Below are 27,375 nucleotides of genomic sequence, written 5' to 3'. Positions count from 1 at the left end.
TTTTAGGAAATGATTTAGTACCTCTATACTTGTCCAAAATGAATGATGTAAAATTCTGGAGATTCCTCTATATATCTAGTTTATTTCTGGATATTTCATGATGTTTCAGTAAAATGTTAATTTGATATGGATTTTTAAATTCAGCAACATCAATCCTGGAAACAGTTTGACAGTTTTGAAGGAGTTGAAGGAAAATCTTGTTTTAAATACTTTTTTACTCTGGAATGGCTTGGGTAGTTTACTAGAGCCTTATATGTGTGTCTTGAATGCCCCATTAAATTTTTAGTTTGATTGAGTGAATGGAGTTTCTATGAAAAATCTGAAAGTGATCACTGTCATGTTATGAAACAATTTTGTTTAATAGGAAATGAAGTTAATCATTTGGTGTGGAGATGTCCAATGAATTTAATATTTTGATGTATTATCACAGGGACGCCTTTGTATGAAAAGTTTAGTGAATTCTGGATAGAGGAGGGCAAGGGGTGGCACGATTAAAGTGAAAGAAATGTAGTTAAAATTAATTACAGATAGTAAGTATTTGAAGTTGCAAGATTATTGATAGTTAGGTATACCTGAATTGTTGTTATCCTAGAAATGCACCCCAAGTCGATGGTATCTTTACAACTTAGCAAAGTCCTGATCACCTATCAGCGTAGAGATTTGAGAACAGAACGTCCAATATCCAACTTCATGATAAAAGTGAAAACACCAATTAGCTCTTTTTCTTTTTCCAAGAAAACAGAAGAAAATAGAATCCATTATATCTAACAAACAGCTACCTCTTCCTCAATTCAAACATCAATTTCAAACTGGTATATGCATAACACGAGAAGGATAAAAAAGAAACAACAGATTTAGGCTTTGAATTGATTAATATTTTTAAGTAGTCTCTTTTTAATTGCAATAGAAATATCTACAGAGTGGCTAATACCTTAAATGAAAAATTAATGTAAAATTAGTGCATTAAAGAATTCACTTGTAGATATATGAACCCAAATTGCACACGATCTTAGAAACAGTAATATCTTGCTAATGAACAGTAATTAAATAATATTAGATATAACAAATGTAGGGACACATGAAAATGTATGATACTGAGATGAATGTACAAAATCGATCATCATAACAAAGATAGAAATAATTTCCTAAACTTTTAAGAATATTTATGATTACTTGAGTTCAGTATAGATACAAGTACTTTAGCATTCAAATAAACTATATATAGTTACTATTACTTTAATTCTAATTTTTATTTCAATTATCAAGATTCAATGTTATTTCACCTTGTCATTTGATGAAATATTAATGTTATGTTCTTATGGTTCTGTTTTTCACAAAATTCATTAAATAGACGTCAATTATCAACCATTGCGAATGCTACTTCTCAATCTCTTTGCACTGAAAAATGTACTAGAATTTTTATGTTTTCCTTTTTACTAGTGAAGCCTTATTTTACTCTCATATTAATCCTAAAGAAACAGCATGTTATGGCTCAAATAAAATTTCGATTTCTCATTGGAATTATTAGGGTTATTAGATTTTGTTTTTAATATTTTTAAACTGTTAAGTAATTTCATCATAATAGACATTTCTAGTTAAGCATCTTAATTGAAGAATAATTAATTCATAGAAATAGGTTTTCTACCTTTAGTAAGGAAATCTTCTCCTTTAGTGTCAAGAACTTCAGTTGAACTAACATTTAAAGATGCCTCACAAGTTTAGAGAGTAATAAATTTCCTTCAAATTTATAGTAACATTGAATGGCTAACCAAATGAAAGAGCCAAATCAAGGAAACATAAAGCTTAAACACAGAACAAAATATAAAATCGCATTTTCAATTTTTGCTCAAGAATGAAAGACAAGATCTTTATCATTAAAAAAAAAAAAAAAAAGTATGTAAGCTTCATAAAATAATAGTAACTTCAACTATCTTTCCTTAGGCAGTGGCACAGATAGCTATTAAAATTACTTGCACCTAATATTCAAAAGTCCCTCATATTTTCCCTACTTCTAATCTTTATTTTCTTGGAAGCGAATTGAAATAATTTGAAAGTGAAAGGAATGTGGTTCAAGTTATCTACAGATTGTAAATAATGAAGTTGAAAGATCATAAATAGTCATTCCTGAATTTTAACGTAGTCTTTGAGATCATCAATGAGCATGAAGATTCAAGATCACAACTTCCTATGACTAACGTCAAGATAAGTAAAAACACTTAATGTCAAGCTAACAATTGCACATTATAACAAGCTCTCTTTATATTCTTTTTAACTATGAGAATAAGAGGATCACCAAGAACAGTAAGGAAAAGTTCTATAACCCAGCCACTAATTATTAAAGAGTCTTTCAATCCAAAAAGCTTGTCTTTAAAACTAAAGTAAAAAAGGATTGTCAATAGGGTGTAAGCTCATTCAATTCAATATTAATGTTCACATATTTAAGGAACCACTATAAGCTTTCATCAAATCAAACTTCAATTTGTATAAAATTCGTTTTTTCAATTTTTTATTCAAAAATGAAAGACCAAGAAAAAAATAATAAAGGATTCATGATATTTATAAAATTAATATATAAATAAATAGAAAGAAATGCATATTTCATGAGGAACTTATTTGTATCTTAGTTTTCATTCTATTGCTTCATAAAATTAATAGTGACTTCTAAACTATCTTTAACGAGTCAAGACAAACAAACAGCGAGTGAAGTTAATTACTTCCACATAATATTCAAAAGTACTCTTTATATTTTCCCAGTTCTTGAGTTGTAAATTCTAATCTTTCTTTTTCTTGGAAGCAAATTGAAATATTTGAAAGTGAAAGAAATACAGCTAAAATAACGATATATTCAATAAAAAAACTTAAAAAAAAAAAAAAAATGAAGTTGAAAGATCATAAATAATCATACACGAATTGATGTTATTCTGTAAATGCACCCAAGCTTGTATATTTACAGCTTAGCAAATTCTCTTATCACCAATGAGAATGAAGATTTGAGAACACAACTTGCAGTGCCCAACTTCATCGCAAAGTAAACACAATTTATTCCAAACAGACAAGTGTATTTATAACAAGCGCTGTTTCTTTTTAAAGCAATGTCAAGAAAGAAAAGAAAATTATCAGTATCTTCTTATATCTATACTTCTTCCTCAATTCAAACATCAATTTCAAATTGGAATTATCCATACAAGAATTGGTAAAAACCTTAAATTAACAATTAAGATAAAATTAGTGCACTAAAGCTAGTTTTCCCATACCTTTTGCAATGGGATCACTTCAATAACCTTAAATTAACAATTAAGATAAAATTAGTGCACTAAAGCTAGTTTTCCCATACCTTTTGCAATGGGATCACTTCAATCACTACCAAGAACTTCACTTTCAGATATATGAAGCCAAATTGTATACACAATCTTAGAGAAAACAATATCCTGCTGATGTAAGACAAAATGATATTAGAGATAACAAATGAAGGGAACTTAAAGCTTATGTGATTAAAGCGATTCTTGACAATAAAGAATTGGATTGTAAAGAATTAAGGGGCAGAAATCAAGATCAAGAAAATGTATCTTGCATAAGCAAATAAGTAACTTGTTTGTATCTTTAATTTCATATTGTTTTATAGGAGAGTTCTAGTGATTTCAACAATCTCATGTTATACAATTCAGCTGACTTCTACCAGGATTTAGTGTACATAATTGCATAAAAGAGTTAATACAGCATAGAATTTTATCTTCAATAAGTAGCTCAAATTCTAAGTCCTAATATCCTTCCCTGACTCTGATTTTCTAATCTTTCATTTCTTTAAAAATCAAAGCGAATATTGAAAGTGAAAGGATTAAGGATTATGTAGTCAAGCAAAATTCAGAACACGAACAATATTTAAAGTAAATAATGAAGTTCAATTAGAGAGGGTAAGTAATCATACCAAAACAGAAGGATGTTATCCTGGAAAATGCACTTGAGCTTCTTTTGTTAGAACTTAGCAAATCCATGATAAACAATGAGCATGAAGATTTGAGAACAGAATGCCCAAATTCATGATGAGTAAACTAAAAACAAACATTTTAGATTAACATGACAAATGCATAAATATTTCTTTTCGGTACCCGTTGTAAGGAGATGTCCTCAAATACTACCCAGAACTTCACTTGACAGTATTATCCTGCAAATATGAAACAGAACAAACAGAGGAATTATAAATTTTACTTGAATATGACAAGAGAGATGTTTGGTTGACCACCAATGAATTTATCCATAAAGCAAGAAGGATATTAATTTAAAAAAAAAAAAAAAAAAAACAAATTTAATTAAGCTTTGAACTGAAGATATGGTGGGATTTTTTAAAGTAATTTTTTTCATCACGATAGAAATTTCTAGCAGGATGACAAATAGTTTAAAAGAAGAATTAGGAATGAGAATAGAGGAAGCAATATTCCATTGTTTACTTTTAGTTTTAAGAAGGAAAATTGAGGGAATGGAATCGCTACTAAGAACTTCGTTTGATCAACACTTTCATATTGACGAAGCCAAACAGCGCACAGTATAGATGCTTATGTGACTACAGATGCTCGAAAATAAAGTATTGAATTGTAGAGAATTCATGATGATGAGTGAAGTAAACACATAGAAAACTGTTTTTGGTACCTACTGTAAGGAGACGCCCTCAAATAATACCCAGAACTTCACTTGACTATAGATGTATGATTAGAGACAAGAGTAATATCCTGCAAATCAAAAAATGAAAGAGAACCAACAGAGGGAACATGAAGTTTGCTTGAAGATGTCAAGATGTTGCTTGATCATAACATATTAGATGGTAGATATATAATTTTGATTATAAAAAAGGATTGAAGTATGGTAGCTAAAATCAGAATAGAAATAATATAAAATCAGAAGTAATCTTTACCCAAATGAATATTACTCTTGGAATGCACCTGAGCCAGCAAATTTTTTAACACCAATGAGCTTGAAAATTTGAGAATAGAACTTGAAACGTCCAACCTCATGATGCATAAACCTAAAAAGAAATTTATTCCAAGATGATTGATGCACGTTACAAGATCTTTTTCTTTGCTTCACCATTAAAGTTTAGAAGGTAGATGAGAGAAGGAAGCAAAGCATTGGAATTACTTACTCCAAAAGTAAAATTTCAAAGTTGGAAAACTAAAATAGAATCGTGTTGATGAAGCAACAATTCACTTTATCATTGCCTTCCTCTTCAGGTGATTCATGAAAAAGGAAAAAGGTTAAAGAATCAGGGGAAATGGAGACGTATGAAGAAAGTGGAAAGAGAGGAGTTCAAAGAGGAAACGTCAGAGACATAACCGTGGGAATGCCAATGGTTTTAGCTGATAACACAAAGTAGCCTCTTCAACCGTGAGAATGCCAGTGGTCAAGGCCAAGGCATCTGAGGCATCTCAACAATTTTTTAGGCAAAGTCTAAATATTGAGAATCCAAGCGCTACATAGATAAGATTATTGTAAAAATACATTCTCCTATACATTATTACAAAAAATTTATATTAAGCTCTCAATTTCACTTTGCAAACTCATTCAGGGCAATTTGTTAATGGCCTTAGTCTCATTTGAAAGCATTTTCTCAAGGCAATTTTCATTCTCATTCAAAAAACAAAACTCTCAAGACAATTTATTGGTCTGGGTCAATGTATGATTTTGGTCCAACTGAAACATGGTATACAGAAACAATAATCCTCATCTCTCCGAAAACATCAGATTGAATTACAAACACATGAGAAATTGGCTTCTTAAACCATTTATTAATTTTAGAAAAAGAATGCTCTTAAATGTGTATGCAAAATGACACATTTGTTACACATGAAAATGCTTCTACAAACCCTTTCCAAACCGTTATACATAAGCTTGTTCAACTATCTTTTCCGTCTCCTGCCTTCAACCCAAATCAAACTATTCCCGAGGACGAGCAATCGAGAGAAAACGTCATTTAAAAAAAAATATCAAAGCATGAAAATACAATGAAAAAATGTAATTGAATCATTTGTATAAAACCACTTGCTGAATACTAAATCAATAAGTCAAAACTTATTATTTCCCATTTCCTTTATCCATTGTTGTAACATTTCCTTCAATATGGTACATATTCACAGTACATTTTAACTGGAACTGGAGAAAAGAAATGTATAAGACTTCTACGCAGCCACAGAATCAATTAACTCAAAAAATAGACCTCTCATGATTACTGGTATGGGTAGACCCATTAAAACAAAAAACCAAACTCGTAACTACAATACAAGGGAAAACATGGCATGGAAAATCAATGAATTTATTTCCCTTGAACAGACTGTTGCATAGAAAAAGAACACACCACTAAAATCAATCTAAAATACAAGATGGAGAAGCTCTCTGCTAGAAAATACAAACTGGATTCCTTTCCTCATGATCTGTTTCTGCTGTGAAAAACTAAGACAAGTTTCTCTCACGCATAAATGATTCTACTTTCTCAACATCTTCAGGAGAATCAACACCATGGGCTTCATGGTCAACCTTTATCACCTGAAAAATGATTTTGATGGCAAAGGAATCAAAGAAGTACTTAACCATGAGAACGTCTTGATGGCCAGAAAAAGAAAACAAACTCCAGTCTTCCAAATTTCTAATGAATTAGCTTATATATTATTAAGTGCAGGAAAGAGAACAGTTTCTAATACAATGACATGGCATAAATGCATATTTCACTCTTAACATTGAGCCTATACTTTAGGGCATTTGAATAACCTTATTCAGACTACGTAATAACCGATTGCTTATTAAAGATCTGAACCTCTATGAGTGGAGCAGAATAAATATTTACATTGAAAACTTATAATATGAACATATAGTATTCTTGCAATGCAGTAGTTCAAGCCACATGGAATGAAACATGTTTCATATAAGTTAGGCATATTAGTATTACTCCACCTTACACGATGCAGTTGCCAAAGAGGTTATAACGTGAAATAAGGATTAAAACCTATGTGGTCATAGGTATGATCAAAAAGAAAAATAGTTTACTAGCAATGCTATTAAGGAGACAGCCAAATGATCAGATTTCCATGACACATCCAAACACTTCTAACAGTAGGTTCTAAAAAAGTGATGCTTTACTGAAATTATCGTTTGATGACTTAATATAAAAGAAGTCGCTCAAGGCACAATCACAGAAAAGAAGTCTACTATACCTTCATCTTATATCCATTCTCAATAACTTTCAGCTGTTCAAGATCTTTTCCTAGTTGAAGTGGGGTAGGTTGAAGCCGAGGATATATCTTCAGAAACTTTGAATCATAGCTCTGGCCCAACAATAAAACACTATTAACTCATAGGGAGATAACATAATAATGACAATAATGTTAACATTGACAAGAGGAAGGTTCATTTTTTTTTTCTTTCAAGAAAAGGAAAAGGGTGGAGCCATTTTGACACCTGAGTTCCAAGATGAAGCATACATGGAAACTGTGGATTAACCTTCCCTAACCTGTATCAAGTAGTAGGCAAGTTCATCAACCAGCCCAATAAATTATCAAAAAAATAATAATAGTAACATAGTACATATACAGATATATATTCTCACTTGGTATATGGAATCAGTCCCCTTGAAAAATAAATAGCACAACCACAATTATCCACCTCACATTTCACTCGATTTGGATGAAATGCACCTTAAGGTTTTAAAGATGTGACAGCAGTGCTAAAAACTGCATCTGGAGCTACCTGCAGCAGAACAAGTAAACTTAAAGTATTATGTGAATATGATAACACAATCAAGAGATTCAACTACAATTTGTAACGCATATAGTTAAGCTCACTCAACCCATATCAGGATGTCAAAGTAAGGTCAAAGGACACCTCATATTGTTCAAAGAAACTTTCTCTGAATTATTTGGATTACGATAGGCCATATTACCTTTTTTTTCTTAATTAAATGCATATGCATGCTAAAAAAAAAAAAAAAAAAAAAACTATACCTGCAGAGCTTTAACAATGCCATCTACTATCTCTGGTTCAATAAGAAGCTCAACCCCTTAAATATTGACAAGAATATCATACTTCTTATCAAGTTTTTCTAGTGCTTCATTGCATCGTTTGGTACCTACAAGTTAAACAAGACTATTAGCAAATCCAATCTTGACATAAAATTTGCAATGAAATTATTACAATTTCGGCAGGATTCTAAAGTCACTATCACATCAGCGCCAAATCCTCGGCAACATTCTGCAATCTTTCTGTCATCCATTGCCACAATTAGAGCATAAGAGCACAAGATGAGACATTATACACACAAAGTGCAGGCATAGGAACAAGCACAGATGTAAAATAAAAAATAAAATCTAAAACACCAGAAGCTCGTAATGATTTGCTGGAACTCATATTAAAAGTAGCAAACATCAAACTACGCTCTATCTTTTATAATATCAGCTACGTTCACTGCCATATCCAAATGAAACTTTGAACAACATTGTTAATCTAAGCATATCTTAATTCTCACCTTCAAAATAATCGTACAACGAAACGAGGGGAAATTGACTACCAAAGGCACTATTCAACATGCATCGTATCTAGATGTGAATATGTGATGCAAACAGAAAGTCAAACTAACAGAAGCAAACAATTGAATTTAGATCCAGAATCAAATTCAAAAACACCTTCTTCACGAGTATTCACTCTGAATAGCTCAAATAAAACCAACATATCTCAAAGACGAAGTTAATATTACATGAACCACAAATGTTAACATAGTGCGTTATTGAATTGACAACAAAATCATGTAAGGAAATATATACAATACCCAAGTAATCCAATGTGGTTGCCAATTTTGATCTTTCCCATGTTCTCTGCAGAACACCATTCAAAACAGTGAGTCAAAACAGTTTCTGTTCAGTAGATCCTAAGATACTATTATAAATTATAATTTCAGACAAATAACCAAAATCACCCAAGCTTTCTCATTAAAAAACTAATTAATAAAAAAAAAAAAAAAGACAAATAACCAAAATCACCCAAGCTTTCTCATTAAAAAACTAATTAATAAAAAATAAAAAAAAATGAAAACTTTATCATGGAATTGTCTCTTAATATTGGAATTATAACTCCCCTAAAACGTAAGAATGCAATTCAATTCAATCGAGCCTTATATTCAATAGGGTTTCATCATCCAACAACCAGATATTCTGCCCAATTCTTCGCAATTCCCACTCTCCAGATGTTTCAATTGCACCAAGATTGAGCAAGGGTGAGTGGAAGAATGTTTTCAAATCATTGCCCCCTGTATCTCTAAGTTGGAAGACTGGCGGCCTAAAACATGAATGGGGGACCTTAAATAAACTTTCTAGTTTCTGCTAGATATGTAATTTAAGTTCCTTCCAAATTTGGGTAAGTAGGAAAGTTTGGACTGCCCACAGCAGGCAGGACGTCAAGTTGCAAATATCACTTCATTACTTCACATTTATAATTTCTAATATTATCCAAATTTGGCAGACCAAATCTCAACAACAGAACTACGTTACACACCTTAGGGTTGTATTAATCAACTCGAGAATCCGTAATTTCTGAGAATATAAATAAACTGAGTATAGTAAATAGATTAGAGTTGATACAGAAGTATATACCAATAAAATGCTGATGGCAACCTTATATGTGTAATAATGAGCTTCTTTTATGCTTACAGCAATTGTCCAAGTCAAGTGATTGAACTATCGTAAATATTATTATAATTGAAACTTAGTGAAAATTATGAAACTTAATTGACTAATTAATCAAACTTTGAACCATGAAACTTGGTTTTAATCCGTTAAGGTTGCAAAAATTAATTTAAAATAACAGGAAAAAGTAGCCCAAAGGGCCCAGCTTCTCATAAGTCATACATCCAACTTTTTGCTCTATTGATTGCACTATTATACACACTGGATAATTTATGTTTTTATTAGGCACGTGATAGGTAATTTAAATATTGTTATCATTTTATTTTAGAAATTGCAGCATGATTTGCATATTTCTTAGTAAATATTAAATTTTATTTTATTTAATATTTAATTTGTTATAGAGAAATGTTATGTATTGGTTTTCTTTTTTTTTTTTTTAAATTCCTACTTTAAAGAGTCCATAATTTATTTATTACTACTTTATATTAAAAATATTATTAATTTTTTATTTAAAAAATAATTTTGTGTAATATAGTTTATACACACAAACATAGTATAGTATAAATATATACAATCAATTTTATCAAACATCATAAAGTTCTGTATAAGTTATATAATATACTATACAATATTGCATGCATGCAAGATGTAAAGTTAATTTTTACTAAACTTAAAATAAAAGCATACCAAATGCAGTCTTCATAACGGCTTCACGTTAACATGAAAGACGGCGCGAATTGCGCAAATCCCCACAGTCGTAACTCTTCTAAAGTTGTTGGCCAAGTTTGTTTTGTAATTTTTGTGGACAAAGGCTGTGAGTTTGGTAGGTATTGAAGTCTTAAGTTTTCTTAGCTTGGGAAGGATGTCATTTCCATTTGCTGCAACTACATTTTCCCCCTTGTTATCTTCTTCTGATGATGAGACGAAATATGCCCTCTCTACACCATCGACAATGATTCTTCTAATTGTACCAACTTTGAGCAAGGGACGAGAGAAGAGATATGTCAAGACTATGGCAAATCACTTCAAACTTTTTAAGATTTTGAGCCCTCAAATACTGGGTAGGCCCCTTCCATATACCTTAATTCAGAAAGTCCAATAGTTTTAACCTTCTAATTTGAGAGCAAAACAAGATTTTCTTCCCCACTATGGCATAGCCCTCAAGTTCAAATACTTCTTGTAGCTTATAGCAGTAGTTTATATCTGCTTTTTCAGTTTTTGTAATCTTTGAAGCAACATTGTCGGAAATAAAGTATACATATCCTTACATCATAGTACAGATATACTTCCAATTTTCTAGAAACTCCTTCGGAGGCCTCCCATCATGGCATATTTCTCTCAAACTCGCAAATAATCAAGAGATAATTCCACCAATTAGAGAAGCCAGTGGCTGGCACTTGCTGCGTGACGCATCTACGAGCATTTCAACTCCTACAATATTCAAGCTCGAAGAGACTTCAACTCATAGCCCTTTGGATCAATGGTGTGCACAATATTTTCAGGATCTTCAATAGTCCCAACCCACTAAAAGTTCCAAAGTCGGATACAATGCTTGAATGCAGCAAATTGGTGAATTTCCACTCCTGATGTTCAAGATTCTTGACTTGGAAAATTCCTTTTTGCAATTGTGTTCTTCCAAGCACAATGGATTCAAAAATTCATTCACTTTATTATCATAACTTTGCATGTGGAAGAGAAAGCAAAGTCTTTTGGGAGGCATCATCATGTAGTGCAGTATAGATGGGTCAATCGGGTAGTGAATTCAACTCAGACAAGCTGACATTGCTTGTTTCTGCATCCATCCTTCACCCGCCCATGAGCTATAACTGCTGCTACCTATGTAATTCTTCAGATGAGATAACCTCCTGCAACACATTAGGGGGAATCCTTTCAACGTAAAACAGTTAAACAAATCCAACAATCTTAACTGACTAAGTTCCCCAGTTCTTCTGGTATTCATCAATACAGAACCTTCTAAACTAAGAATCTCAAGCCTTTTCAGCATGCCAGGGAGATATGCCTTCAGTTCGCAATATTTCAGATGCAGAGTTCGAAGGTTAGTGAGGAATTGAAGTGATTTCATGAACTGCCCCTTGAGTTGAGTAGAACTTTCAGTGCTTTCATCCCTTCAAAAATGCATCTGAAGCTTTGCTCAAAGTAAACCATATCTATCTGCATCCAAATCAAATTGGACATTTGGATACATCAAACCATATCTATCTGCATCCAAATAAAATTGGAGATTGGATATCAACATCAGAAGCATTTCCCTTTCCCATTTACCAAATGATGCCATGTATTGTTCCTGGCTCTCTACCTTTGCAACTCGTTATGCCAGCATTAACCAAGAATGCGTGGTTCTGCTTGGATGCCATCCATAGGCAAAATCACGAACCACATCATGCATTTAATAAATCTCTTCACCAGCATCTAATAACAAACAGAAGCTTTGAGGTTCTAACCATTACACGCAATTGGCCCCTTGAGTCTTCAATGAGTCAGCATCTTGATTCAAACCTAACCCATTCCATATTCACCAATTCCTCTAAATCAATTTATGGTCTTCAGGAAACAGCGAACACAATAAGAAATAAAACTTGATCCCTGCTTTCAAATATCATAACTCAATGAAGACAAGCATAAACATCGTATCAACATTCTCTATAACATTAAGTTTTGAATTTTAGCTTCTGAAGCGCTTCTTTCCATTCACCGATAGTTTTTTCTTAGAGCACTCCCAACTGATAACAATTGCTAAAGGCAAACCTTGCATTCTCCAGCTACTTTATTGCCATATCATTCAAGGTGGGAGACTCATCACTTATACCTGCATGACTTTTAAGTAACTCAACCCTTCTTTTTCATTGAGACATTTAGTGGAATTTGATGTTGACACCTCATGCTAGGACATACATGTTGTCGACGAGTGGTTAGAGATATTGCAACCCTTTTGATCATCCTCAAAGGGAATTCCTACTGTTGTCAAGTCAAGTTCTGCCCAACATCATCCAAGATTATGAGTATCCTCTTCCTCTTCTTTAATCTCAATACAATCGGCCTGCTTCCTTGCTCATTTCCTCCTCAAATTTAAATTTAACGAGTCTGCTATCTGACCTTGAATAATTTTTGTGCTAGGATCTGGGATACAACAGCCATCACAACTATCAAAAATGTTTCTCTTCTTTGACCCTTTTAGCCAGTACTTTTGCCAAGGTCGTTTACCCACCCGCCCATCCCATACAATCCAACATTAGTCTTATCATCTTTTAAGCCTCCACAATCCGATCAAGAGTGGCTTTTGTGAGTCGAAGCATAAAACCTTTAGGACAAGACATCTACGCCGGTAGAGCAACCCGATGTTGGAACTCTATCAAATCTTTACATGCGCTAACTCAACACTAATCTTTGTCTTTTTGCCTTCTTACTAATTTTTATATCGCCCAAACCATTAGGACCATCATATAGACATGTCTTATTTATCTGTATTTCTCTTCCAACTTCTCACGGCCATGAATGTCCGCATCCAAGCCATTTTCATCGTTCTGATTCTTCAGTATTTTTGGCAATGTCAACATCTTGTTCCACCGAATCTTTTAGAATCTCATATTAACTTTTTCTTCATCTTCAATGTTAGTTTTGAAGTGATAAATGTACCAATTTGACGTATGGTGGCATCCAGCAAATAATCTCCAATCTTTGACAAATACAGTTCAGATTTGATCCATTTCCAACTATTTGATAATAAAGTTTGATTGGATAGATGAAATAACCATTGCAATAAGCCAACAAAGATTAACAAGATTAATGTAAGAAATAAGTTGAAGTACCTTGCACAACTATTATGCACGTTTGGCAGTGCCCTTTGGATAACAAGTACTTGAAAAGAACACAACCACGTTTTCCTGGAATTCAGCAGCAAAAGTATTTAAGAAATGAGAGAAACTAAATTAAGAATAGCTTTGACAAAATTAAACAAGTTATAAATACTACTACATGACTGTAGTTGCGTAGAGTTGTGTAATGCAAGATTAGCAGTATTAAATAACTATTACATTATGTTATTATATTATTTTTAAATGTTTTCATTTATAGATTCAAAGCTAAGAATTGATAATACAATATAAAAAATGACATTCAGATCGTTAGATTTTATAAATAATACTAACAGGACTGGTAGTTGCAGTGGAGTTGTGTACCTGGTGAGAGTAGATTAAAAAAAGGAAGAGTTTAAATGTGATCGAAACCATGGAAGACATTGTGCGGAGTAAACGATAAAAAAGTTAAAAAAAAAAATTACAATATAAATTTTCTAATAAATTTTCAGCAATATCGTAGCTTTATGATATTTATTTAATTTAACTAAATTATTTGTGTTTGAATTCCAAAAACAAAAATCAAATGTTTGAAAACAGGATAAAAGAGATAGCCATCATTGTCCTGTCACGGTGGCAAGATTTAGTGGCCGTCATTGACAGTCAACGACGACCATTTCAATGGTGTTTATGACTGTTGTGATATTTAAGGAGGGAATTGATATTTCCTTTTAATAATATATCAAATGCTTATAATATTTTTCATCGTAACAAACATAGCCGATTAAACATCCTAATTGAAGAATAATTAATTCATGAAAATAGCTCGTACTTTAGAGAGGGAAGTTTCTCATTCAAGATAGAACTCAACTTGATCTAAACTTAAAGATGCCTCACAAGTTTAGAGAGTAATAATTTCCTGCAATGAACGAGAAACATAAGGCTTAAACACAAAACCAAAATAAAGTCGAAATTTCAATTTTTGCTCAAGAATGAAAAAAAAAGATCGATCTTTTATTATCAAACAAATATATAAGCTCCATAAAATTCAATAGTAACTTCAACTATATCTTTAAAATTACTTCCACATAATTTTATCTTCTAATTTTCTTTTCTTGGAAGGTGATTTGAATAATTGAAGTGAAAGAAGGTAGTTTAAATTAATAGTTATATTACTGAATTAATGTTTAGCAAAGTCTTTGATCACCAATTAGCGTAGAGATTTGAGAACACAACTTCCATATCCAACTTCATGATAAAAGTAAAACACCAATTAGCTCTTTTTCTTTTTACGAAACCCAAAAAATTTAAAAAAAAAAAGAAAAGAAAAGAAAATCCATATGTAACTTCTAATATCTAACAAGCCAGTACTTCTTCCTCAATTCAACATCATTTTACTGGAATTATCCCATAACACAAGAAGGATAAAAAAGAAACCATAGATTAAGCTTTGAATTGAAGTATATAAGGTAGAGCTTATTATATTTTTAAGTAATTTTTTAATTACAATAGAAATATCTACAGAGTGGCGAATACCTTAACGAAAAATAAGATAAAATTGCAGACAAAATTATTTACAATATGAAGCAAATTGCACACAATCTTAGACCATTGCTAATGACAGTGATTAAGATTGACAAATGAGGGAAGAGGGGGTGTATAATAATAAGATGAATGTATAAGTTGATCATAATAATGAAGATAAATAATTTCTAACTTTTAAGAAGATTATGATTACCAAAGTTCAATACAGATACAAGTATTTGAACTTCAATAAATCTATATAATACTATTTCTTTATTTCTAATTGTGTTTTCAATTACAAGATTCAATGTTATTTCACTTTGTCTTTGAAGAAATATTAATGTTTGTCTTTATGGTTGTGTTTTTAACAAGATATTAAATAGATATCAATAGGAAGCATTGGGGATGCTACTTCTCAAGTTTTGCACTGAAAAATGATTAGAATTTACATGTTTTCCTTATTCTAGTGAGCCTATTTTACTAAATTAATCCTAAAGAAACGGCAGTTATGGCTCAAATCAAATTTCAATTTTCATTGGATCATTAGATTCCTTTTTAATATTTTAAAATGGTAAGTAATATTTTTCATCATAACAGATATACTAGTTAAGTATCCTAATGAAGAAATTTAATTCATTAAAAAAAAAAACATTTCTACCTTTAGCGAGGAAATCTTCTCCTTCAGTGCCAAGCACTTCACTGAACTAACACTTATAGATGCCTCAAAAGTTTTAAAGAGTAAAAATTTCCTGCAAATGTACAGTAACATCAAATACTACGAAAAGAAGGAGCCAAATAGAGAAAACATAAAGCTTAAACACATAACAAAATATAAAATCGATCTTCAATTTTTGCTCAAGAATGTGAGACAAAATCCTTATCATTAGAAAAAAAAAAAAAAAAAATACATAGCTTCACAAAACACGTAACTTCAACTATCTTTACCTAGTTAATCACAGACACCTAATAAAATTACTTCCACATAATATTCAAAAGTCCCTCATATTTTCCCAACTTAATCTTTATTTTCTGGAAGTGAATTGAAATAATTTGAAAGTGAAAGGAATGTGGTTGAACTTATCTACAGATGTAAATAATCAAGTGAGAGATCATAAGAGAATACCGAATTTTAACGCAGTCTCCGAGATTACAATGAGCATGAATATTCAAGATCACAGCTCCAATGTCCAACTCAAGATAAATACAAACACTTTATGTCAAGTTGACAATTGCTCATTATAACAAGCTCTCCTATATTCTTTTTAACTATGAGAATTAGAGGATCACCAAGAACAGTAAGGAAAAGTTTTACATCAGCCACAGTTACTAAAGAGTTTTCAATCATAAAGCTTCTTTAAAACTTCTAGCGGCACTAGTCGAATAATAGAACTTCTAGTGAAATTAACGGCAATTGTGTGCAAATGTGGCAAAACGTCATTCAGGACAGTGGTGGGACGTAAAACCCACTTTGTTTATTGTGGAGAATATATGCTAATACCAAGTGTTGATGAAGAAGAAATAAATAGAAAGGTTTCTATATTATAAGGCTTAGTGCTGGAATTATCCTTTGTTTTGGAGTAATAGGAAATGTGAGACTTTAAGAGGACATATATCGCTTATCTTTCACATGGTAAATTTCGAGGACGAAATCTTTAAGGGGGAGATTGTAAGCCACCATTTGTTTATTTACTTATGAGATTTGTGTAATTAATTTGGTGTTTTCACTTTTCAGGAGGTATATTGCAATAGTCTTAAATTGTTGGGGGTGAAACGCAAAGAATCGAGCTGCTGCGTTTACAATAATATGGGAGAGATTGGGACATTTTTGCAAGATAAGGCTGACGTCTTGGGGTATTTTGGGCATCTCAGGCTTTCAGAAAATATTTATGTTCTCCCAAATGGAGAAGATCGAGAAGAAGGAAAGGAGAGAAAAGAGAGAAGGAAAGGAGAAGAGAAGGAGAAGAAGGAAAAGAAGAGAGAGAGAGAGAGTTTTCACACGCACACCTCGGCCGATTTTTGCAAAAGTGAAAGAAACAAAAAAAAAATTGAAGAGAAGGTTGAGAGGGAGTAAGCCAAGAGTAGGAGATGAAGACTTTGGTGATTTTGGTGGGTAAGTGGTGGAGGAACAAAGGAAGTCTTGCAATTTGGTGGTAAGTAGAGCTTAGACTGTTATTGTTGGTGACTGACTGATGATTAATTGGTTATGAAATCCTTGGTTGTGTGTTTAAGTTTGGGTGCTAACTGCATAAGTGTAATCTGAATTGAGATTTAGTGCAATAAGGTTATATGGGCAGATATGTATATATACGCGATTCTAAAGACCAAAATTGCTTAAATTGTGACTGTTGTAAAACAAAATTACCCTGTGAATTCTGACAAGCTGAGTTCCGATAATTTTATCTATGTTTGGGTTTTCAGTCTAAGCTCAAATCAAGATATTTTGTTAGACTTTTGAGGATTTTCTATGAATTTTAAGTCGGCCCTGTGAATTCTGAAAATATGTTTCTGCAGATTAGGTACTTTTAGGAAATGATTTAGTACCTCTACTTGTCCAAATAAATGATGTAAAATTCTCGAGATTCTAATATCTAGTTATTTCGGAGATTTCATGATGTTTCAGGAAAAGTTAATTTGTATGGATTTTAAATTCAGCAACATCAATCCTGGAACAGTTGACAGTTTTGAAGGAGTTGAAGGAAAATCTTGTTTTAAATACTTTTTACTGGAATGGCTTGGGTAGTTTACTGAGCTTATAGTGTGTCTTGAATGCCCCATTAATTTTAGTTTGATTGAGTGAATGGAGTTTCTATGAAAAATCTGAAAGTGATCACTGTCATGTATGAAACAATTTTGTTAATAGGAATGAAGTTAATCATTTGGTGTGGAGATGTCCAATGAATTTAATATTTTGATGTATTATCACAGGGACGCTTTGTATGAAAAGTTTAGTGAATTCTGGATAGAGGGGGCAAGGGTGGCACGATTAAAGTGAAAGAAATGTAGTTAAAATTAATTACAGATAGTAAGTATTTGAAGTTGCAAGATTATTGATAGTTAGGTATACCTGAATTGTGTTATCCTAGAAATGCACCCCAGTCGATGGTATCTTACAACTAGCAAAGTCCTGATCCACTATCAGCGTAGATATTGAGAACAGAACGTCCATCCAATCCACTCGATAAAAGTGAAAACACCAATTAGCTCTTTTCTTTTCCAGAAAACAGAAGAAAAAGAATCCATTATATCTAACAAACAGCTACCTCTTCCTCAATTCAAACATCAATTTCAAACTGGTATATGCAAACACGAGAAGGATAAAAAAAAGAAACAACAGATTTAGGCTTTGAATTGATTAATATTTAAGTAGTCTCTTTTAATTGCAATAGAATATCTACAGAGTGGCTAATACCTTAAATGAAAAATTAATGTAAAATTAGTGCATTAAAGAATTCACTTGTAGATATGAACCAAATTGCACACGATCTTAGAAACAGTAATATATTGCTAATGAACAGTAATTAAATAATATAGATATAACAAATGTAGGGACACATGAAAATGTATGATACTGAGATGAATGTACAAAATCGATCATCATAACAAAGATAGAAATAATTTCCTAAACTTTTAAGAATATTTATGATTACTGAGTTCAGTATAAGATACAAGTACTTTAGCATTCAAATAAACTATATATAGTTACTATATTTAATTCTAATTTTTATTTCAATTATCAAGATTCAATGTATTTCACCTTTTCATTTGAGAAAATATTAAGTATGTTCTATGGTTCTGTTTTTCACAAAATTCATTAAATAGACGTCAATTATCAACCATTGCGAATGCACTTCTCAATCTCTTGCACTGAAAAATGTACTAGAATTTTAGTTTCTTTTATAGTGAAGCCTTATTTTACTCTCATATTAATCCTAAAGAAACAGCATGTTATGGCTCAAATAAAATTTCGATTTCTCATTGGAATTATTAGGGTTATTAGATTTGTTTTTAATATTTTTAAACTGTTAAGTAATTTCATCATAATAGACATTTCTAGTTAGCATCTTAATTGAAGAATAATAATTCATAGAAATAGGTTTTCTACCTTTAGTAAGGAATCTTTCCTTTAGTGTCAAGAACTTCAGTTGAACTAACATTTAAAGATGCCTACAAGTTTAGAGAGTAATAAATTTCCTTCAAATTTATAGTACATTGAATGGCTAACCAATGAAAGAGCCAAATCAAGGAAACATAAAGCTTAAACACAGAACAAAATATAAAAATCGCATTTCAATTTTGCTCAAGAATGAAGACAAGATCTTATTCATTAAAAAAAAAAAAAAAAAGTATGTAAGCTTCTAAAATAATAGTAACTTCAAATACTTCTTAGGCAGTGGCACAGATAGCTATTAAAATTACTTGCACCTATATTCAAAGCCCTCATTTTCCCTATTCTAATCTTTATTTTCTTGGAAGCGAATTGAATAATTTGAAAGTGAAAGGAAGTGGTTCAAGTTATCTACAGATTGAAAATGAAGTTGAAAGATCATAAATAGTCATTCCTGAATTTTAACGTAGTCTTTGAGATCATCATGAGCATGAAGATCAAGATCACACAATCTTCTATGACTAACGTCAAGATAAGTAAAACACTTAATGTCAAGCTAACAATTGCACATTATAACAAGCTCTCTTATATTCTTTAACATGAGAATAGAGGATCACCAAGAACAGTAAGGAAAAGTTCTATACCAGCCACTAATATTAAAGAGTCTTTCAATCCAAAAAGTGTCTTTAAAACTAAAGTAAAAAGGTAGTCAATAGGGTGTAAGCTCATTCAATTCAATATTAATGTTCACATATTAAGGAACCACTATAAGCTTTCATCAAATCAAACTTCAATTTGTATAAAATTCGTTTTTTCAATTTTTTATTACAAAATGAAAGACCAAGAAAAAATAATAAAGGATTATGATATTTTAAAATATAATAATAAATAAATAGAAAGAAATGCATATTTTCATGAGGAACATTTGTATCTTAGTTTTCATCTATGCTTCATAAAATTAATAGTGATTCTAAACTATCTTTAACGAGTCAAGACAAACAAACAGCGAGTGAAGTTAATTACTTCCACATAATATTCAAAAGTACTCTTATATTTCCCAGTTCTTGAGTTGTTAATCTAATCTTTCTTTTTCTTGGAAGCAAATTGAAATTTTGAAAGTGAAAGAAATACAGCTAAAATAACGATATATTAATAAAAAAACTTAAAAAAAAAAAAATGAAGTTGAAAGTCATAAAATAATCATACACGAATGATGTTATTCTGTAAATGCACCCAAGCTTGTATATTTACAGCTTAGCAAATTCTCTTATCACCAATGAGAATGAAGATTGAGAACACAACTTGCAGTGCCCAACTTCATCGCAAAGTAAACACAATTTATTCCAAACAGCAAGTGTATTATAACAAGCGCTGTTTCTTTTAAAGCAATGTCAAGAAAGAAAAGAAAATTATCAGTATCTTCTTATTCTATACTTTCCTCAATTCAACATCAATTTCAAATTGGAATTATCCATACAAGAATTGGTAAAAACCTTAATTAACAATTAAGATAAATAGTGCACTAAAGCTAGTTTTCCCATACCTTTTGCATGGACACTTCAATCACTACCAAGAACTTCACTTACAGATATTCGAAGGCAAATGTATACACAATCTTAGAGAAAAAAAAATATCCTGCTGATGTAAGACAAATGATATAGAGATAACAAATGAAGGGAACTTAAAGCTTATGTGATTAAAGCGTTCTTGACAATAAAGAATTGGATTGTAAAGAATTAGGGCGAGAAATCAAGATCAAGAAAGTATTTGCATAAGCAAATAAGTAATTTGTTTGTACCTCTAATTTCATATTGTTTATAGGAGAGTTCTAGTGATTTCAACAATCTCATGATACAATTCAGCTGACTTCTACCAGGATTTAGTGTACATAATTGCATAAAAGAGTTAATACAGATAGAATTTTATCTTCAATAAGTAGCTAAATTCTACGTAATATCCTTCCCTGACTCTGATTTTCTAATCTTTATTTCTTTAAAAATCAAAGCGAATATTGAAAGTGAAAGGATAAGGATATGGAGTCAAGCAAAATTCAGAACACGAACAATATTTAAAGTAAATAATGAAGTTCAATTAGAGAGGGTAAGTAATCATACCAAAACAGAAGGATGTTATCCTGGAAAAAGCACTTGAGCTTCTTTTGTTAGAACTTAGCAAATCCATGATAACAATGAGCATGAGATTTGAGAACAGAATGCCCAAATTCGATGAGTAAACTAAAAACAAAATTTTAGATTAACATGACAAATGCAATAATATTCTTTTCGGTACCCGTGTAAGGAGATGTCCTCAAATACTACCCAAGACTTCACTTGACAGTATTATCCTGCAAATATGAAACAGAACAAACAGAGGAATTTAAATTTTACTTGAATATGACAAGAGAGATGTTTGGTGACCACCAAGTGATTATCCATAAGCAAGAAGGATATTAATTTAAAAAAAAAAAAAAAAAAAACAACAATTTAATTAAGCTTTGAACTGAAGATATGGTGGGATTTTTAAAGTAATTTTTTTCATCACGATAGAAATTTCTAGCAGGATGACAAATAGTTTAAAGAAGAATTAGGAATGAGAATAGAGGAAGCAATATCCATTGTTACTTTTAGTTTTAAGAAGGAAAATTGAGGGAATGGAATCGCTACTAAGAACTTCGTTTGATCAACACTTATATGACGAAGCCAAACAGCGCACAGTATAAGATGCTTATGTGACTACAGATGCTCGAAAATAAAGTATTGAAGTTAGAGAATTCATGAGATGAGTGAAGTAAACACATAGAAAACGTTTTTGGTACCTACTGTAAGGAGACGCCCTCAAATAATACCCAGAACTTCACTTGACTATAGATGTATGATTAGAGACAAGAGTATATCCTGCAAACAAAAAAATGAAAGAGAACCAACAGAGGGAACATGAAGTTGCTTGAAGATGTCAAGATGTTGCTTGATCATAACATATTAGATGGTAGATATATAATTTGATTATAAAAAGGATTGAAGTATGGTAGCTAAAATCAGAATAGAAATAATATAAAATCGAAGTAACTTACCCAATGAATATTACTCTTGGAATGCACCTGGCCAGCAAATTTTTAACACCAATGAGCTTGAAAATTTGAGAATAGAACTTGAAAAGTCCAACCTATGATGCATAAACTCAAAAGAAATTATTCCAGATGATTGATGCACGTTACAAGATCTTTTTCTTGCTTCACCATTAAGTTAGAAGGTAGATGAGAGAAGGAAGCAAAGCATTGGAATACTACTCCAAAAGTAAAATTTCAAAGTTGGAAAACTAAAATAGATCGTGTGATGATGAAGCAACAATTCACTTTATCATTGCCTTCCTCTTCAGGTGATTCATGAAAAAGGAAAAAGGTTAAAGAATCAGGGGAAATGGAGACGTATGAAGAAAGTGGAAAAGAGGAGTTCAAAGAGGAAACGTCAGAGAACATACCGTGGGAATGCCAATGGTTTAGCTGATAACACAAAGTAGCCTTTCAACCGTGAATGCCAGTGGTCAAGGCCAAGGCATCTGAGGCATCTCAACAATTTTTTAGGAAAGTCTAAAATTGAGAATCCAGCGCGACATAGATAAGATTATTGTAAAAATACATTTCCTATACATATTACAAAAAAATTTATTAAGCTCTCAATTTCACTTGCAAACTCATTCAGGGCAATTTGTTAATGGCCTAGTCTCATTTGAAAGCATTTTTTCAAGGCAATTTTCATTCTCATTCAAAAAACAAAACTTCAAGACAATTTATTGGTCTGGGTCAATGTATGATTTTGGTCCAACTGAAACATGGTATACAGAAACATAATCATCTCTCCGAAAACATCAGATTGAATTACAAACACATGAGAAATTGGCTTCTTAAACCATTATTAATTTTAGAAAAAGAATGCTCTTAAATGTGGATGCAAAATGACACATTTGTTACACATGAAAAGCTCTACAAAAACCTTTCCAAACGTTATACAAAGGTGTTCAACTATCTTTCCGTCTCGCCTTCAACAAATCAAACTATTCCCGAGGACAGCAATCGAGAGAAAACGTCATTTAAAAAAAAATATCAAAGCATGAAAATACAATGAAAAAATGTAATTGAATTTTGTATATAAAACCACTTGCTGAATACTAAATCAATAAGTCAAAACTTATTATCCCATTCCTTTATCATTGTTGAACATTTCCTTCAATATGGGACATATCACAGGACATTTTAACTGGACTGGGAGAAGAAATGTATAAGACTTCACGCAGCCACAGAATCAATAACTCAAAAATAGACCTCTCATGAATTATGGTATGGGTAGAACCATTAAAACAAAAACCAATCGTAACTACAATACAAGGGAAAAAAATGCATGGAAAATCAATGAATTTATTTCCCTTGAACAGACGTGCATAGAAAAAGAACACCACTAAAATCAACTAAAATACAAGATGGAGAAGCTCTCTGCTAGAAATACAAACTGGTCCTTCCTCATGATCTGTTTCTGCTGTGAAAAACTAAGACAAGTTTCTTCACGCATAATGATTCACTTTCTCAACATCTTCAGGAGAATCAAACACCAGGGCTTCATGGTCAAACCTTTATCACTAAAAATGATTTGATGGCAAAGGAATCAAAAAGAGTACTTAACCATGAGAACGTCTGTGGCAAGAAAAAGAAAACAAACTCCAGTCTTTCCAAATTTCTAATGAATAAGAAATTGATTGGAGAAATTCATATAAATCTTTGATCTTTCTCGTTCTGGGCTATTAAGTAGCTCTTCAACCACCAGTCACGGGGAGAGGCATCTGAGCAAATTGCTCAATATGTTTTACAGTTTTCAGAATTTAGCTGTTTTGTGTACCTTGACAATCGCATAAAGCATTGGCTTTGTTTGCTCTCTTTTTATTGGCTAGCTTGTTTTGTTATGTAATCATGCCATGGTCTTTAGAAACTTCAAAGCAACCTTTGAGAATCAGATGGTGGCGGAAACTTCAAAGCAACATTATTATTTATTTCATTGCCACAGGAGGCAATAAAAGATATAAAAATGATATAAAAGCCCTTGTAAGTCTATTAACTTTAATATAATCTCATATAAAGCAAGAAAACTACTTTTATTATAAATCATTTATATTTTCAGAATTTGTCTTTAAAATGGCCCATCTTGACTGACAATAATCTGTAGGAAAGGTGTGTTTTCACTTTTTAGTAATAATATTAATTTTTCAGTTTCCTCATAAACCAAACAGAAACTTCTAGAAAATAATAAAATATAAAAGGTCAACAGAATTTAGTAAAAGTAAAAAACAAAAATGTCGCTAAATTCTCTATTTCATAGAGTTGAAGTCTAGACCAGAAGAAAAAAAAGAGTTCAGCAAGAAAAAGGAATAAACACATTTACTCGTGATCAATGTCTGTGCATACGAAATGAAGGACAGCACTATAAAGACGCATGAAATTGTGAAGAGATATCAGAACCATAGCCTTCTTCACACAATGCAGCATAACATATCCAAACGTAGGAATTGAAGAGAGTTGGATTTTTCTTGCCTTGGAACAAGCCCCTTTCTTCTTTGGATTCAGTGGGTTTAGGAACTGGAAATTGATGAGAAATTCGGTCAACAGAATCACTTGTTGATATATCACATATGTGTTTGACTATCTGAGAAAGATTTATATAACTTATATACCTTTCACAAAGCCTCCTGCTGTGGTCTCAGCTTTGAACTTGAAGATATGGTCCATGTTATGATATGATCGTATCTTGTAACTAAGATTGAGCAGTCTAGTGCTACTGATAACCATTAGAGGCTACAAGAGCAACAAAAAGAGAAAAATTAATCTGGAGCTATATTACTTTGCTAACAATTAACAATTATGATTTATGAGTGTGTTTTTGAGTTACCTTTGTTTTTTTTTCCTTCTTTCTGTTATTTGACATTTTCCTTATCATTGTTCTACGAAAGGCGGTAATACATCACTGAAATCAAAATGGCTCCAGTCAGCCACGCTGTGGAATTCTGCACTTCCGTCTTCTTTGCCTGTTTTGGATGCCTGCACAAATGACAATACTAAACTTAATCTGTCATGTTATTATTCTCAATACAAGAAACAAATTAACATGAATTAATAACGATTCTGGTCCATTTTAATGGCAAAATCAGTGAAATATTGTTAGTATATCTTAGTAAATTCTTGATTATTGTTTTGAGTTACCCTTTGTTGTTTATTCTTTCTGCTATTTGACACTTCCCTTATCATTGGTCTTTGTATGGCGGTAATATATCACTCAATTTAGAATCACTCCATTTATCCACGTTGATCTCTGTAGGGAATTCCACACTTCCATCTTCTTTGCCTGTTTTGGTTGCCTGCACAAATGACAATATTAAAGTTAATTTATCATGTTATTATTCACAGTACAAGAAACAAACATGAATATAATAATGATTCTGGTCCATTTTAATGGCAAAATCAGTGAAATGTTGTTAGTATATCTTAGTAAATTCTTGATTATTGTTTCACTACAAAAACATAAGACAATACGTTGATTCGAGGGTGTGAAGAATTACAAGTACCTTTGCCTCGACATGCACGGATTGATCATTTTGTGCGTAGGAAAATCGTGTAGTGATCTTGGGACAATCCCGAACACACAAATATTTAAGAGACGGAAATATGAACTGGTGACCCACTGAGCAGAAATTGGTGACGTTTGGTGAATCAACGAGTGACAATTCTTGAAGTTGAGGTAACATGATTTCTTTGTTATTTATGAGGTCAGTTCTATCTGTATGTCCAAATACTTCTTCTAGTTGATTCGCCCCTATAACATTTATCTTTTGCAGTTGTTGAAGATGTCGGCCTATATTGATAGGAAAGACACATTTCAATTTGTGGCATTCAATCACCCTTATTTGAAAGAGATTTGGAAAGAATAGANAGTACTTTTGCCAAGGTCGTTTTACCCACCCCGCCCATCCCATACAATCCAACCGCATTAGTCTTATCATCTTTTAATGCCTCCACAATCCGATCAAGAGTGGCTTTTGTTGAGTCGAAAGGCATAAAACCTTTAGGAGCAAAGACATCTACGCCCGGTAGAGCAACCCGATGTTGGGACACTCTATCAAATCTGTTACCATGGTTTAATTTTGCTGCTTTCTTACTAATTTTATATCGCCAAAACCAGTTAGGACACCTTCCATATAGACGTGTCTTATTTTCTTGTATTTCTTCTTCCAACTTCTCAACATCCGATAGCCATTCTGTCACGTTGTTCTTGATCTCTTCAGTATTTCTTATGGCAGTGTCAACATCTTGTTTCACCAAATCTTTTGAGGATCTCAAACTTTCAATGTTAGTTTTGAAGTGATAAATGTAACCAATTTGACGTATGGTGGCATCCAGCAAATAATCTCCAATCTTTGACAAAGTACAGTTCAAGATTTCTGATGCCATTTCCAACCTATTTGATAATAAAGTTTGATTAGGATGAATGAAATAACCATAGCTATTATAAAGCCAACAAAGATTAAACAAGATTAATGTAAGAAATAATTTTAAGTACCTTGCACAACTATTTATGCCCGGTTTGTGTAGTTCAGCCTTTGGATAACAAAGTAATTAAAAGGAACAACCACCTAGCTTTTTCCTGGAATTTGGCAGGAAAAATCATTTAAGAAATGAGACAAAATAAATTAGGAATAGCTTTGATAAAATTAACCGAATATATAATACTAATATTCTTTTTAACTTTTGAGATTATCTATGATTACTAAAAATTTAATAAAGATACATGCAAGTATTCGGATTAAAATAAACAAAAATCAAATATTTAAGTTTTTAATTGAAAAGAAACATGAGAAGATTTTATGGAGTACAAATAAGTCTAATTTATTAGAAAATTACTTCAGGATAATTCAGTCAACTCAATTTGACTGAAGGTTTTTTTATTAAGTTGAAGCAGTTAAGAACTCAAATAAGTGAAATATCAAATCAATAATCCATTTGCATAATCAAACCAAGTTAAGAGCTATTAAACTAACTAATGAATAGTGATAAAAATGAATCGCCCTATGTCTTAAATCAATAGCTATAAAGAGTGTTTTTTAGTATAAATTATTTTTGTAAAATTACTTTCAATTTTTTTAGTAGAAATGCAGGAAGATCTTTTAAGTACCTTTTACCTTAAGTAGATCTACTTATTTAAAAATAAATGAAAATGAAAATCACATTTAGCACAAATAAAAA

General features: G+C 31.7%; 1 protein-coding gene and 1 pseudogene across 1 annotated transcript; both read right to left on the bottom strand.

The window, feature by feature from the left end:
• Positions 1-6,438: 6,438 nt before the first annotated feature.
• On the bottom strand, positions 6,439-8,876 carry LOC116142846 (annotated as a pseudogene).
• A 15,603-nt stretch (positions 8,877-24,479) lies between these two features.
• On the bottom strand, positions 24,480-25,481 carry LOC116142839. The gene is made up of 4 exons (XM_031428255.1): positions 25,339-25,481; positions 25,028-25,176; positions 24,813-24,933; positions 24,480-24,717 (listed from the first exon to the last, which is right to left on the bottom strand). The coding sequence occupies exons 2-4, from the start codon at positions 25,073-25,075 to the stop codon at positions 24,563-24,565; spliced, it is 324 nt and encodes a 107-aa protein (XP_031284115.1). The 5' UTR covers positions 25,076-25,176; positions 25,339-25,481; the 3' UTR covers positions 24,480-24,562.
• Positions 25,482-27,375: the final 1,894 nt, after the last annotated feature.

Source organism: Pistacia vera, unplaced genomic scaffold (genome assembly GCF_008641045.1).
Source record: "Pistacia vera cultivar Batoury unplaced genomic scaffold, PisVer_v2 Contig42, whole genome shotgun sequence".
Lineage (NCBI taxonomy): Eukaryota > Viridiplantae > Streptophyta > Magnoliopsida > Sapindales > Anacardiaceae > Pistacia > Pistacia vera.
This window is presented reverse-complemented; position numbering and strand designations above follow the sequence as displayed.